The 15249-nt window shown below is 44.0% G+C and overlaps 1 protein-coding gene across 5 annotated transcripts in view; it reads right to left on the bottom strand.

Annotated features, from left to right (window-relative positions):
* The window catches only part of DOCK2 (dedicator of cytokinesis 2), an 850676-nt gene that overhangs the window by 203732 nt on the left and 631695 nt on the right, over window positions 1–15249 (bottom strand). For all 5 annotated transcript variants that reach the window (XM_056516504.1, XM_056516506.1, XM_056516505.1 and 2 more), the window contains one exon: window positions 469–547. In XM_056516504.1, coding sequence (XP_056372479.1) covers window positions 469–547 — 79 coding nt within the window. The remainder of the gene's footprint in view (window positions 1–468; window positions 548–15249) is intronic.

The following is a 15249-nucleotide window of genomic DNA, read 5'->3' as shown; positions in this document are numbered from 1 at the left end:
TATTATAGTAATATACTATTTTTCTAGTAAATTTATAAGGGATTCTTGTCTCCTCCACACTTGTTTTGTCTGCAATCATTTTTAGTTACCATTTTAATATGCATTTTAAAATATATACTGTATATATTTATATAAACTAAAAAAAAACAGCAAACAAAAAAACACAACAAAGGTGAAAAAAAGTACCAAAAGAAAGCATGTTTAATATGTTTTATATTTCAATACTATATTTTAGAAAACATTGACTGAAATTTTTATGCAACAACAAAAAAGAAACAGATAAATAAAACCCAGGAAACATGCCACAAAAATACAGCATTTTCCATTAAATGACTATGTGTGACATCATCTTATATAGTAGTTTTTTTGTCCGTTTGGAGAATTGTATTTACCCTGTGCCATTTATAACTGGGCTGGAATTACAAACCACTGTAGTTTATTAGATATATGAACAAAATATTACTTTACCTGCACTTCAAAACTCATGTTTTCAAGATATTTTTGGTTCATGGTTCTGGCAAACTTGTCAATCGCTCTTAAGAAAACTCTGCAGAAATAAAAATAGATGAGCATATTAAGACTTAACAAATGAGTAAATAAATCAGAATACATAAGATGGGGCCGATTAATGGCTCTGATAAATTTACTTTTTTTTTTATAGATTATATTATAAAGACAAACTAGCCATGTTGAAAAAAATATCATCTTAATTTTTTTCACAATATTAAAATCATTTACATATACAACAATATAAAACAGGTGTTTGGTGAAAAAAATTCCACAGCACTGATTAAAGTGCACACAGGAGAAAGGTGAAAACTAATTTCACATATACAGTTTGTGCAGTGATATAAAAACCCGCTCTTGTCAGCCATAAGCATGGCCTCTTGAGAAAGAACCGAAACGTGCATCAAGGTAGGAGGGGTGCCCTGACGGCATAACAAATGGGCAAAAACTGCTTTTGTAGCAATTTGGGATGTGGGAGGTGGTTTTTGCCCCTTATAGATGAGTGTCTGTCCTGAGTAGTGAGTAGTGAGTAGTGAATATATCACCCCTATAGAGCATAATTATAGCCATAGTCATTGATTTGCAATGAATGTGGTTATGGACGCGATTCTATCACGCAAATCGCTTCATTAAACTCCATTTAACAGCGTTCCAGGCTCCAAGACACCTAAAATGGCGGATCCACATGTCAGTACATGGGGCAGGGGATGCTGGGAAGGCCAGGTGGGAAGGGAGGTAGGCGGGATGACCCTGAATCACATGCAGGATGCAGCCTATCAACAATCACTGACCCCTGTGATATCACAGCCCTATATAATCGTCAGCCATTTTGCGGCTTCTCATTTCATGCCATTCTTGTTCTCACTGAAAAGGATTTTTACGCCAGACATTAACTTTCCAGTCACTTTATTCAGCATTTTATCAGAGAGGGGCAGATAGCTTTTCACTGCCTCATACATATCAACAAGCTGCCTGAACTTCATGAACCGTATCACAGGAGGCAGGAATGATTTTTCAGCGCAATTCTGTGTAATCATCTGCTGCTTATATTAGTCTGTAGACGGTATAATAACGAGCAGTTCGCACCATTCTTAATACTCTGTGACAGAGTGCAAATTTTTTTTGTGGTGCTGTACTGTTGTGTCCTGCTGCTGTGCAAAAACAAGTTTTTTTTAGCAGACTGTAGTGCATTTTTCTGCCCTCATACGTGCATACCACATACCTACATCAAAGCAGTCTACTATTTTGTATCTGTAACAAGTCTAGATACTGGGAAAGTTTAGGCAAAAGTAATCACCGGCTGGTGTTTTACGAAAAAAAAATTCCAAGTGTACTGTAGCGCATTTTTTGCGCTCATACATGCATACCACATACCTACATCTAAGTAGTGCACATTTTTGTACCTGTTAATTTGTAAAAAGCCTACATATAGTGAAAGGCCAGGGAAAACTAATAACTGGCTGCTGTTTCATGAAAATACATTTTCCAAGTGTACTGTAGGGCATTTTTTTGCCCTCATACGTGCATACCACATACCTACATCTAAGTAGTGTACCATATTGTACCTGTTAATCTGTCAAGGGCCTACATACTGTGAAAGTCCAAGCAATAGTACTCACCAGCTGGTGTTTTACAAAAATACTGAGTTTTTTGGCATATTATAGCGCATTTTCTGTCCTCATCAGTGCATACCGCATACCTACATCTAAGCAGTGTACCATTTTGTACCTGTAAATCTGTCAAGGGCCTACACACTGTGAAAGTCCAAGCAAAAGTAATCACCAGCTGGTGTTTTACGAAAATACATTTTCCAAGTGTACTGTAGCGCATCTTTTGCGCTGACACGTGCATACCACATACCTACATCTATGTAGCGCACTTTTTTGTACCTGTTAATCTGTAACAAGCCTACATACAGTGAAAGGCCAGGGAAAACTAAAAACTGGCTGTTGTTTCATGAAAACACATTTTCCAAGTGTACTGTAGCGCATTTTTTTGCCCTCATATGTGCGTACCACATACCTACATCTAAGTAGTGTACTATTTTGTACCTGTTAATCTGACAAGGGCCTACATACTGTCAAAGGACAGCCAAAAGTACTCATCGGTTGGTGTTGTATTCAGATACTTTTTTAAAGTGTACTGTAGAGCATTTTTCTGCCCTTATCAGTGCATACCACATACCTACATCTAAGAAGTGTACTATTTTGTTCCTGTTAATCTGTCAAGGGCCTACACCTGCTGCTGTTCTAGACAAATATTGTTTTAAGATTAGTGAAGCGTATTGTACTCCCTCATATATGCACTAAGTATGTCAGGCAGAGAAGTGCCAGGACGTGCACAGAGGAGTAGCAGAGGCCTAAATTATACAGGCAGAGGTCGCAGCAGAGTAGGGGTGATTGGCAGCAGGAGTTGCAGCGAGAGGCCTGAGCTCCCGTTATTAGTTAGCGGCCGTGTCTCGACCAGCAATCCATCTGCCGTCGTCGATTGGTTAACACGGTCATCCACTTCATCACAAGTGACATCTGACAACCTCAGTCAACAGTCGGTGGGTTCCTCAGACACAACCCTCAGCTGGCATGGCCTGGGAGTAGTCCCGGTCCTCCCATTGCCTCTGTCCTATGCTGTTCCCTCTCCTACAGAAGTATCTTATGCCGTGGGTTCAGCTTCACTATTCACTGAGGAAGATCTAATAGAGGACAGTCAGCAGCTTCTGCTCAGCCAGGAAGTGGAGGACACATGCGCCACTTCCTCCGCTAGGCGGGCAAGTAGTGATGAGGAGAGTGACGTGGGAGGCGGTGTCCCCAGGGTTCAGGGTCCTGAAGAAGACACTGTTGAGGAACCTGAGGAGGACATCAGTGAGGTGCAGACACTTGATGATGATGAAGCTGAACGCAATTGGGAGACGGGTGCAGAAGAGGCTTCATCATCATCACAGTTGCAGGTTTCCCTTGAGGCAACAGCAGAGACAGCAAGGCGGTAGCATGGTTGGCAGTCAGCATGGTGGCAGAAGTGAAAATTCTGGAGCCAAAAGTGCCCAGAAGAGACCACCTGCTTCACGGCAACCTACCTTCCCAGGAGGTAGTGGAACAGGGGTTCGTAGAGACGGCAGCGGTAGCAGTCAATTAGTACGGACTGTTGTTGGGAAAATCAGCTACTCTGTGGTGTGGCAGTTTTTCATCAAGCATCCAGAGGAGGTTCACATGTCGACAGAAGGTGAAGCGTGGCCATGGTCCCAATGTTGGCACCAAGAACCCTGCGTCAACACATGCTTCGCCACCATAAAGCGGCCTGGGAGAACCGTGGCTCTGACATAGTGGTCCAGACTGCTGCATCACCCAGTGTCCAGCCGCTCCCACCTTCATCCAGCCAAGGTTCCACCACCTCAGCCGAAGGGAGCTGTGTGTCATACCCTCCTTCTGTCGCTCCAGATGCTCCTGCTTCTCCCACTTTTAGTCTGCCATTCCGCCAACATTCCATCGGCGAAGCCATGTCCAAGAGACAACAGTATGCGCCCACTCATCCAACGGCACATAATCTGAATGTGCTCCTGTCTAAGTTGCTGGTGCTGCAGTCCCTCCCTTTTCAAGTGGTGGACTCTGCACCTTTCAGAGAACTGATGGCTTGTGCCGAGCCGAGGTGGAGAGGGCCAAGCCGTCATTTCTTTGTGAAGAAGGCAGTACCAGCCCTGCACAATTTTGTGGAAGATAAGGAGGGCCAGTCCTTGAGCCTGTCGGTGTGTACCAAAGTGCACGGCAGCGCCGACGTCTGGAGCAGTAACATGTCCTTTACGGCTCACTGGGTGAATGTAGTTCTGCACAGCCACAACCCCAACTTGGACAGGTCACGCCACTTCCTCCTCCATGCTCTCAGCCCGTTGGTCCTGTGACAGTGTGCGACTCCGCCTCCTCATCCTCCACCGTGTCCTCAGCATCCACTACCCAGATAAGTCTCAGTGGCCCTTCAGCATATGATGTATGCAGGGCACAGCGGTGTCACTCTGTTCTTCACATGGTTTGCCTTGGCAAAAAGAGTCACTCAGGGGATGAACTGCTAAAAGTCATTCATAAAGAAATTGGAGCATAGCTTACTCCACGAAAACTGGAAATGGGAACCATGGTGACCGACAACAGGAAGAATATCTTGGCCGCGATGTGACAAGGAAGGGTGACCCATGCGTCCTGCATGGCACACGTGTTAAAAATAGTTTTCAAGGAGTTCCTGAAGTGTTACCCCCAGATTGTAAGACATCCTAAGAATGGGAAGGAAACTTTGCATGCACTTCAGCCATTCTTAAACCGCAAAGCACACCCTCCTTGAGCTGCAGCCTCGGAATGGTATCCCCCAACATAGTTTCATTTGTGACGTTGCCACTAGAGATGAGCGGACTTGTCAAAAATTCGATTCGGCCAATTTGCTGAATTTTCCGAAAAAGTTTCTTTCAATCCAAATTAAAAAAAAGCTATTTCTAGCCTACAGACAGCCTCAATAGGGATATAGAACACTTTGCTGTGTTCTAAAACGCATATGGAGTGTGCTTGGGTAATGAAATAATACTGTTATTCAGAATAACATGCAGATTACCGGCATCACTTTTAGAATCACTGCCGCAGAGCAGCATAATGACAGAGCCTGGTGGTGGCATCAGTGTAAGGAGACCATATAGTGGTTGAATGGCACAGCGTGGAGGTGTTGGCAGCATGAGGAGACCATATAGTGGTTGAATGGCACAGCGTGGAGGTTTTGGCAGCATGAGGAGACCATAACAGTGACCGAACAGTGTGTTGTCTGCCTGGCGCACGAGTTCGGCACATCGCGGATCGGGTTGACAGATTGCTGGGCGGGGCTGGAGAGGACCCAGCAGTCATGGTACATATTGGCACCAATGACAAAGTAAGAGGTAGGTGGAGTGTCCTTAAAAATGATTTCAGGGACTTAGGCCGCAAGCTTAAGGCAAGGACCTCCAAGGTAGTATTTTCTGAAATACTACCAGTACCACGAGCCGCACCAGAGAGGCAGCGGGAGATCAGGGAGGTAAACAAGTGGCTCAGAAGCTGGTGTAGGAAGGAAGGGTTTGGGTTCATGGAGAACTGGGCTGACTTCGCTGTCGGTTACCGGCTCTACCGTAGGGACGGGCTGCACCTCAATGGGGAGGGTGCAGCTTTGCTTGGGGAGAAGATGGCTAGAAGGGTGGAGGAGTGTTTAAACTAGGGACTTGGGGGGAGGGAGCCTACAGAAAAGAGGGGGAAGATAGTGTAGATAGAGAGGTGGGAATTATAAATATACCTGGGGGTGGAGCAGATGGAGGGGTTAGAATAGTTAATAGGAATAGGCTTCATAGGAAAATAAAACTTACACCCTTGAATCCCATTAACCCCAATAACATAAAGGATGGAAATGTAAAGTGTATGTTCACAAATGCCAGAAGCCTAGCAAATAAAATTGGGGAGCTTGAGGCCTTGATACTGGAGGAACATATTGCTATAGTTGGGGTCACTGAGACATGGCTGGACTCCTCGCATGACTGGGCTGTCAATCTGCAGGGATTTACATTGTTTCGCAAGGATAGAATGAACAGAAAAGTTGATGGAGTCTGTCTGTATGTAAGAAGTGGTATGAAAGTCAGTGTGAACGATGCCATAGTGTGTGATGATTCTGAGGAGGTGGAATCACTGTGGGTAGAATTACAAAAGGAGGGAAATACTGAAAAAATTATACTTGGTGTAATCTACAGACCCCCTAATATCACTGAAGAGATAGAAGGTCGGCTTCATAAACAAATAGAGAGGGCCGCCCGGGCAGGTACAGTGGTAATAATGGGAGATTTTAACTATCCAGATATAGATTGGGGTCCGGGGTTGGCTAAAACTACAAAGGGGCGACAATTCCTAAATTTATTGCAGGATAATTTTATGGGCCAGTCTGTGGAGGACCCAACAAGAAGTGATGCCTTGTTGGATCTGATCATTTCCAACAACACAGAGCTGGTTGGTAATGTAACTGTGCAGGAAAACCCTGGTAATAGCGACCACAATATAGTTACTTTTGACTTAAAATGTAGAAAACAAAGACAGGCGGGGAAGGCAAAAACATATAACTTTAAAAAGGCAAACTTCCCTGGGCTGAGGGTTGCACTACAGGACACAGACTGGGGGGAGGTGTTCTCAAATACTGATACAGAAGGTAAATGGGACATCTTTAAATCAACTCTAAATAACTATACAGCTAAATATATACCAAAGGGGAACAAATATAAACGATTAAAACTAAATCCTACATGGCTGACAAATGATGTTAAAAGAGCAATAAACAACAAAAAAATAGCCTTCAAAAAATTCAAATCTGATGGGTCAGCTATAACATTTAAACAGTACAAAGAGCTTAATAAAATCTGTAAAAATGTAATAAAAACAGCAAAAATTCAAAACGAGAGACAGGTGGCCAAAGAAAGCAAAACTAATCCTAAATATTTTTTTAGATATATAAATGCAAAAAAACCAAGGACAGAGCATGTAGGACCCCTTAATAATGATAATGGGGAGGTTGTCACGGGCGATCAAGAGAAGGCGGAGCTACTGAATGGGTTCTTTAGTTCTGTATATACTATGGAAAAAGGAGCTGACATTGGCCAGGTCAGTGCTGGTAACACATCATGTAATGTACTGAACTGGCTTAATGTAGAGATGGTACAAGGTAAGTTAAGTAATATAAATGTAAGCAAATCTCCAGGGCCAGATGGATTGCACCCAAGAGTTCTTAGAGAGGTAAGTTCAGTAACATCTGCACCCCTGTTCATGATATTTAGTTATTCACTGGTGTCTGGTATTGTGCCAAGGGACTGGCGCAAGGCGAATGTGGTGCCAATCTTCAAAAAGGGCTCTAGGTCTTCCCCAGGAAACTATAGACCGGTAAGTTTAACGTGCATTGTGGGTAAATTGTTTGAAGGACTTATAAGGGATTACATACAGGAATACATAGGGGATAATTGTATTATAAGTGATAGCCAGCATGGGTTTACTAAGGATAGAAGTTGTCAAACCAATCTAATTTGCTTTTATGAAGAGGTGAGTAGAAGCCTTGACAGAGGAATGGCCGTGGATATAGTGTTTCTGGATTTTGCTAAAGCGTTTGATACTGTCCCTCATAGACGTCTGACAGGTAAGTTAAGGTCTTTGGGTTTGGAAATTTTAGTTTGTAACTGGATTGAACACTGGCTCATGGATCGTACCCAGAGAGTGGTGGTCAATGATTCGTACTCTGATTGGTCCCCGGTAATTAGTGGTGTACCTCTAGGTTCAGTACTGGGCCCGCTGTTGTTTAATTTATTTATCAATGATATAGAGGATGGCATTAACAGCTCTGTTTCTATCTTTGCAGATGACACCAAGCTTTGTAGCACGGTACAGTCTATAGAGGATGTGCATAAGTTACAAGATGACTTGGATAGACTAAGTGTCTGGGCATCCACTTGGCAAATGAGGTTCAATGTGGATAAATGTAAAGTTATGCATCTGGGTACTAATAACCTGCATGCGTCGTATGTCTTAGGGGGGATTAAACTGACAGAGTCACTGGTAGAGAAGGATCTGGGTGTACTTGTAGATCACAGACTACAGAATAGCAGGCAATGTCAGGCTGCTGCTTCCAAAGCCGGCAGGATATTGTCATGTATCAAAAGAGGCATGGACTCAAGGGACAGGGACATAATACTCCCCCTTTATAAAGCATTGGTACGGCCTCACCTGGAATATGCTGTTCAGTTTTGGTCGCCTGTACATAAATGGGACACTGCAGAGCTGGAAAGGGTGCAGAAACTTGCGACTAAACTAATATGGGGCATGGAACATCTTAGCTATGAGGAGCGATTAAAGGAGTTACAATTGTTTAGTCTTGAGAAGAGACGTTTAACCCATTCCCGCTATTGGACGTATGCATACGTCCAGGCGAATTAAACGTTCGCGCAAATGGACGTATGCATACGTCCAAGCGATCTCCTGCTCTGCCGCGGGCAGCGCAGGAGATCGCGGGTGGGACTCAGCTGTCAATCACAGCCGGAGTCCCACCGCAGCTGCCGGGGCCGCGATCGCGCCGGTCCCGGCAGCATTAACCCCATAGATGCCGTGATCAGTTCTGATCACTGCATCTACGGTGTTTGCAGGGGGAGCACTCTCCCCCTGCCCATCAATCGCGGCACCGCGATAAAATAAGGGGGATCGGGGTGTCCAAGACACACTCGATCCCCCTAGAAGAGATAGGAGTGAGGTGGCAGGGTTGCCACCCCTCCTATCCCTGCTATTGATCGGCGGAGTGGCCGACCAATAGCAGACTGGGGGCGGGGGGGTTAAAGTTCGGTTCCCCCCGCTATGCCCACCCATCGGTGTCCGGGCACAGCGGGGGGAACCGTGTAATAGCGGCGGCGGCAGCGGCGGTCACTTACCCGGCGGCGGCGGCTGTGATCACGGCGGCGGTGGAGGTGAGTATGACGCCGCGTGTCCAGAGTCTGTTGCCTAGCAACATCTGCAGGGCGACAGTTTAGAGAGTGGTCTCTAAACTGTCGCCCTCCAGATGTTGCAAAACTACAACTCCCACCATGCCTTGACAGCTGTTTGCTGTGTTGGCATGCTGGGAGTTGTAGTTTTGCAAGATTTAGAGGGGTTCAGGCTGGAGATCACTGACAGTGGTCTCTAAACTGTAGCCCTCCAGATATTACAAAACTACAACTCCCAGCATGCAACATCTGGAGGGCCACAGTTTAGAGACCACTGTCAGTGATCTCCAGCCTGAACCCCTCTAAATCTTGCAAAACAACAACTCCCAGCATTCAGGAACAGCAAATGGCTGTCTCTGCATGCTGGGAGTTGTACTTGCGTGCCTCCAGCTGTTGCATAACTACATCTCCCAGCATTCCCTTTGGCAATCAGTACATGCTGAGAGTTGTAGTTCTGCAACAGCTGGAGGCACACTGGTTGGGAAATACCGAGTTAGGTAATAGGTTCTATTACCTAACTCAGTATTTTCCAACCAGTGTGCCTCCAGCTGTTGCAAAACTACAACTCCCAGCATGCACGTTCTGTCAGTGCATGCTGGGAGTTGTAGTTCCCCCCCCCTCCCATGTGAATGTACACTACACTAACATACACTACACTTCACTAACATAAAATAAAGAGTAAAACACTACATATGCACACGTACACTGCCCCCCCCCCCACCACCACCCCTTCCCCCCCCAATAAAAATGAAAAACGTATCCTACAGCAGTGTTTCCAAAATGGAGCCTCCAGCTGTTGCAAAACAAAAACTCCCAGCATTTCCGGACAGCCATTGACTGTCCAAGCATGCTGGGAGTTTAGCAACAGCTGGAGGCACCCTGTTTGAGAATCACTGGTGTAGAATACCCCTATGTCCACCCCTATGCAAATCCCTAATTTAGGCCTCAAATGCACATGGCGCTCTCTCACTTCGGAGCCCTGGCGTATTTCAAGGCAACAGTTTAGGGCCACATATGGGGTATTTCCGTACTCGGGAGAAATTGCCTAACAAATTTTGGGGGGCTTTTTCTCCTTTTACCCCTTATGAAAAGGTAAAGTTGGGGTCTACACCAGCATGTTAGTGTAAAAAAAAACATTTTTGTACACTAACATACTGGTGTTGCCCCATACTTTAAAATTTCACAAGCGGTAAAAGAAAAAAAGCCTCCAAAATTTGTAACGCAATTTCTCCTGAGGACGGAGATACCCCATATGTGGGCGCAAAGTGTTCTGGGGGCGCACAACAAGGCTCAGAAGGGAGAGTGCACCATGTAAATTTGAGGTCTAAATTGGTGATTTGCACAGGGGTGGCTGATTTTACAGCGGTTCTGACATAAGTGCAAAACAATAAATACCCACATGTGACCCCATTTTGGAAACTACACCCCTCACGGAATGTAACAAGGGGTACAGTGAGCATTTACACCCCACAGGTGTCTGACAGATCTTTGATACAGGGGTCTGTGAAAATGAAAAATAAAATTTTTAATTTGCACAGCCCACTGTTCCAAAGATCCGTCAAATGCCAGTGGGGTGTAAATTCTCCCTGCACCCCTTATTACCTTCCATGAGGGGTGTAGTTTTAAAAATGGGGTCACATGTGGGGGGGTCCACTGTTCTGGCACCACGGGGGGGCTTTGGAAATGCACATGGCCAAATTCTCTCTCCAAAAGCTCAATGATGCTCCTTCTCTTCTGAGCATTGTAGTTCGCCCCCAGTGCACTTCACGTTCACTTATTGGGTATTTCCATACTCAGAAGAGATGGGGTTACAAATTTTGGGGGGTATTTTCTGCTATTATCTCTTGTAAAAATGTAAAATTTGGGGGAAAACAAGCATTTTAGTGTAAAAATATTTTTTTTTTTTTACATATGCAAAAGTCGTGAAACACCTGTGGGGTATTAAGGTTCACTTTACCCCTTGTTACGTTCCCCAAGGGGTCTAGTTTCCAAAATGGTATGCCATGTGGTTTTTTTTCTGTCCTGGCACCATAGGTGCTTCCTAAATGCGGCATGCCCCCAGAGCAAAATTTGCTTCCAAAAAGCCAAATGTGACTCCTTCTCTTCTGAGACCTGTAGTGCGCCAGCAGAGCACTTTTCATCCCCATATTGGGTGTTTTTCTGAATCGGGAGAAATTGGGCTTCAAATTTTGGGGGGTATTTTCTGCTATTACCTTTTTTAAAAATATAAAAATTTTGCTAAACCAAGCATTTTTGGTAAAAAAAATTTTTTTTTTTTTTTACATATGCAAAAGTCGTGAAACACCTGTGGGGTATTAAGGTTCACTTTATCCCTTGTTACTTTCCTCAAGGAGTCTAGTTTCCAAAATGGTATGCCATGTCGTTTTTTTTTTGCTGTCCTGGCACCATAGGGGCTTCCTAAATGCGACATGCCCCCCGAGCAAAATTTGCTCTCAAAAAGCCAAATATGACTTCTTCTCTTCTGAGCATTGTAGTTCGCCCGTAATGCACTTCAGGTCAACTTATGGGGTACCTCCATACTCAGAAGAGATGGGGTTACAAATTTTGGGGGGTATTTTCTGCTATTAACACTTGCAAAAATGTGAAATTTGGGGGGAAACACACATTTTAGTGAAAATTTTTTATTTTTTTTTTACATATGCAAAAGTCATGAAACACCTGTGGGGTATTAAGACTCACTTAATTCCTTGTTACGTTCCTCAAGGGGTCTAGTTTCCAAAATGGTATGCCATGTTTTTTTTTTGCTGTTTTGGCACCATAGGGGCTTCCTAAATGCAACATGCCCCCAAAAAACCATTTCAGAAAAACGTACTCTCCAAAATCCCCTTGTTGCTCCTTCGCTTCTGAGCCCTCTACTGCGCCCGCCGAACAATTTACATAGACATATGAGGTATGTGCTTACTCGAGAGAAATTGGGCTACAAATTCAAGTATAAATTTTATCCTTTTACCCCTTGTAAAAATTCAAAAATTGGGTCTACAAGAACATGCAAGTGTAAAAAATGAAGATTTTAAATTTTCTCCTTCACTTTGCTGCTTTTCCTGTGAAACACCTAAAGGGTTAAAACGCTTACTGAATGTCATTTTGAATACTTTGGGGGGTGTAGTTTTTATAATGGGGTCTTTTATGGGGTATTTCTAATATGAAGACCCTTCAAATCCACTTCAAACCTGAACTGGTCCATGAAAAATAGCGAGTTTGAAAATTTTGTGAAAAATTGTAAAATTGCTGCTGAACTTTGAAGCCCTCTGGTGTCTTCCAAAAGTGAAAACTCATAAATTTTATGATGAAAATATAAAGTAGACATATTGTATATGTGAATCCAAAAAAAAATATTTGGAATATCCATTTTCCTTACAAACAGAGAGCTTCAAAGTTAGAAAAATGCAAAATTTTAAATTTTTTCATTAAATTTTGGGATTTTTCACCAAGAAAGGATGCAAGTTACCACAAAAATTTACCACTATGTTAAAGTAGAATATGTCACGAAAAAACAATCTCGGAATCAGATTGATAAGTAAAAGCATTCCAGAGTTATTAATGTTTAAAGTGACAGTGGTCAGATGTGCAAAAAAGGGCTGCGTCCTAGAGGTGAAAATGGGCTGTGTCCTTAAGGGGTTAAGGGGGGATATGATAAATGTATATAAGTATATTAATGGCCCATACAAAAAATATGGAGAAAAACTGTTCCAGGTTAAACCCCCCCAAAGGACGAGGGGGCACTCCCTCCGTCTGGAGAAGAAAAAGTTTAGTCTCAAGGGGCGATACGTCTTCTTTACCATGAGAACTGTGAACTTATGGAACAGTCTACCTCAGGAACTGGTCACAGCAGGAAAAATTAACAGCTTTAAAACAGGATTAGATACATTCCTGGAACAAAATAACATTAATGCTTATGAAGAAATATAAAATCCCATCCCTTCCCCAATATCGCGCCACACCCCTACCCCTTAATTCCCTGGTTGAACTTGATGGACATATGTCTTTTTTCGACTGTACTAACTATGTAACTATATATAGTGGCTGAAGGTGTTGACAGCATGAGGAGACCATATAGTGGCTGAATGGCACAGCGTGGAGGTGTTGACAGCATGAGGACACCATGTTGTAGCTGAATGACACAGCTTGGATGAGGATGAAGCATGATGACACCATATAGTGGCTGAATGGCAAAGCATAGAGGTGTTGGCAGCATGAGGACACCATATAGTGGCTGAATGACACAGCGTGGAGGTTTTGGCAGCATGAGAAGACCATATAGTGGCTGAATGGCACAGCGTGGAGGTGTTGGAAGCATGAGGAGACCATATAGTGGCAAAATGATAAAGCGTGGAGGTGTTGGCAGCAAGAGTAGACCATATAGTGGCTGAATGACACAGCGTGGAGGTGTTGGCAGCATGAGGAGACCATATAATGGCTGAATGACACAGCATGGTGTTGTTGGCAGCATGAGTAGGCACTAGGCCTTCACAATCCCAAAGATTAAAAGATGAATTTAGAAATTTAAACCGAAGATTTTGGATACCGGGTGCTACCTGTGATAAAATTTGAATTTCCCAGACCCAGGCCCAGCAGCGGCATCAGTAAACCATATATTGCCTGAATGACACAGCCTGGAGTTGGATGATGCACAAGTACACACCAGGGCTTCACAATCCCAAAAAACACAAACATTTTAGAAATTTTTGAAGAAGATTTTGGATAGCGGGTGCTACCTATGATAAAATTTGAATTTCCCAGACCCAGGCCCAGCAGCGGCATCAGTTAACCATATATTGCCTGAATGACACAGCCTGGAGTTGGCTAATGCATGAGTACACACCAGGTCTTCACAATCCCTAAAATAAAACACAACAATATTTGAAATTTTTGAAGAAGATTTTGGATAGCGGGTGCTACCTATATATTGCCTGAATGACACAGCCTGGAGTTGGCTTATGCATGAGTAGACCATTGAAATGTCCGATTTTTTTATTTGAAATTTAAATCAAAGTTTGAGTGTCCCGGACCCCAGCGTGTGGGTACAAAGGACCAAATCTAACAAGCCCCCACAGGGCTCATGTGGCCGTGAGATGTAGGCGCAACGTCTCCATTGCCCTGACCGGCCACTGTTTCCAAGACTTTTCGCCAAGGCAAACCACGTGAAAAACAGCGTGACACCGTTGTGCCTTGCACACATGGTATGCTGAATGGCCACTGAGACTTGTCCGGGCAGTGGAGGCTTAGGACAGAGTGGAGCATGTGGAGGTGGAGTCGCACACTGTCACAGGACTAACGGGCTGACAGAGTGGAGCAGGAAGCAGCATGAGTACACAAGAGGGGTTCACAACCCCTAAAATTAAAAGGTGAACTTTGAAATCTCTTTTGAAGATGCATGTTAGGTAGTGCTACCATCCAAAAATTTAAGGCTTGAGCCCAGAAGCATCAGTAAGCTAAGTAATTCCTGAAAGACACAGGCACAGGCATTTGCAGTACCCAAGAGGGTTTCATAACCCCTTACATTTAAAGATCAATGTTTGAAATTCGCATTAAGCATATATTTAGCTACTGCTAAAATTCCAAAAATTAAAGGCACAAGGCCCAAAGCATCAGTGAGGCAAGTAGTTCCTGAAAGAGACACAGGATGAGTTACGAGCAGGCATTCACAGTACCCAAGAGGGTTTCATAACCCCTTACATTTAAAGATCATTGTTGAAATTCGCATTAAGTATGTATTTAGCTACTGCTAAACTTCCAAAAATTTAAGGCACAAGGTCAGAAGCATCAGTGAGGCAAGTAGTTCCTGAAAGAGACACAGGATGAGTCAGGAGCAGGCATACGCAGTACCCAAGAGGGTTTCCTAATCCTAATTGATAACCCAAGAGGGTTTCATAACCATAATTGGTAAGTGTTGGTGTAGCAGCATTGTCAATGTACTCTGAGGCATCTGGCATTGGTGGCTGGAAATCCTGGCTGATCCAGCCCTGATTCATCTTGACAAAGGTCAGTCTCTCCACATTTTTCGTGGACAGACGAGTTTACCTTGGGGTGTCTATGGCCCCGGCTGCACTAAACACCCGCTCTGATTGCACACTACTGGCCGGGCAGGACAGCTTTTCCAGGGAAAACTCTGCTAGTTGCGGCCAAAAATCAAGTTTGGCTGCCCATAAGTCCAGCGGTTCTTCAATGTTTGATGGCATGGCCATGTCAAGGTATGCCCCCACCTCCTGGTTCAGGTCCTGCTCCATGTCTAC

This window comes from Hyla sarda, chromosome 4 (genome assembly GCF_029499605.1).
Source record: "Hyla sarda isolate aHylSar1 chromosome 4, aHylSar1.hap1, whole genome shotgun sequence".
In the NCBI taxonomy this organism is placed as follows: Eukaryota; Metazoa; Chordata; class Amphibia; order Anura; family Hylidae; genus Hyla; species Hyla sarda.
This window is presented reverse-complemented; position numbering and strand designations above follow the sequence as displayed.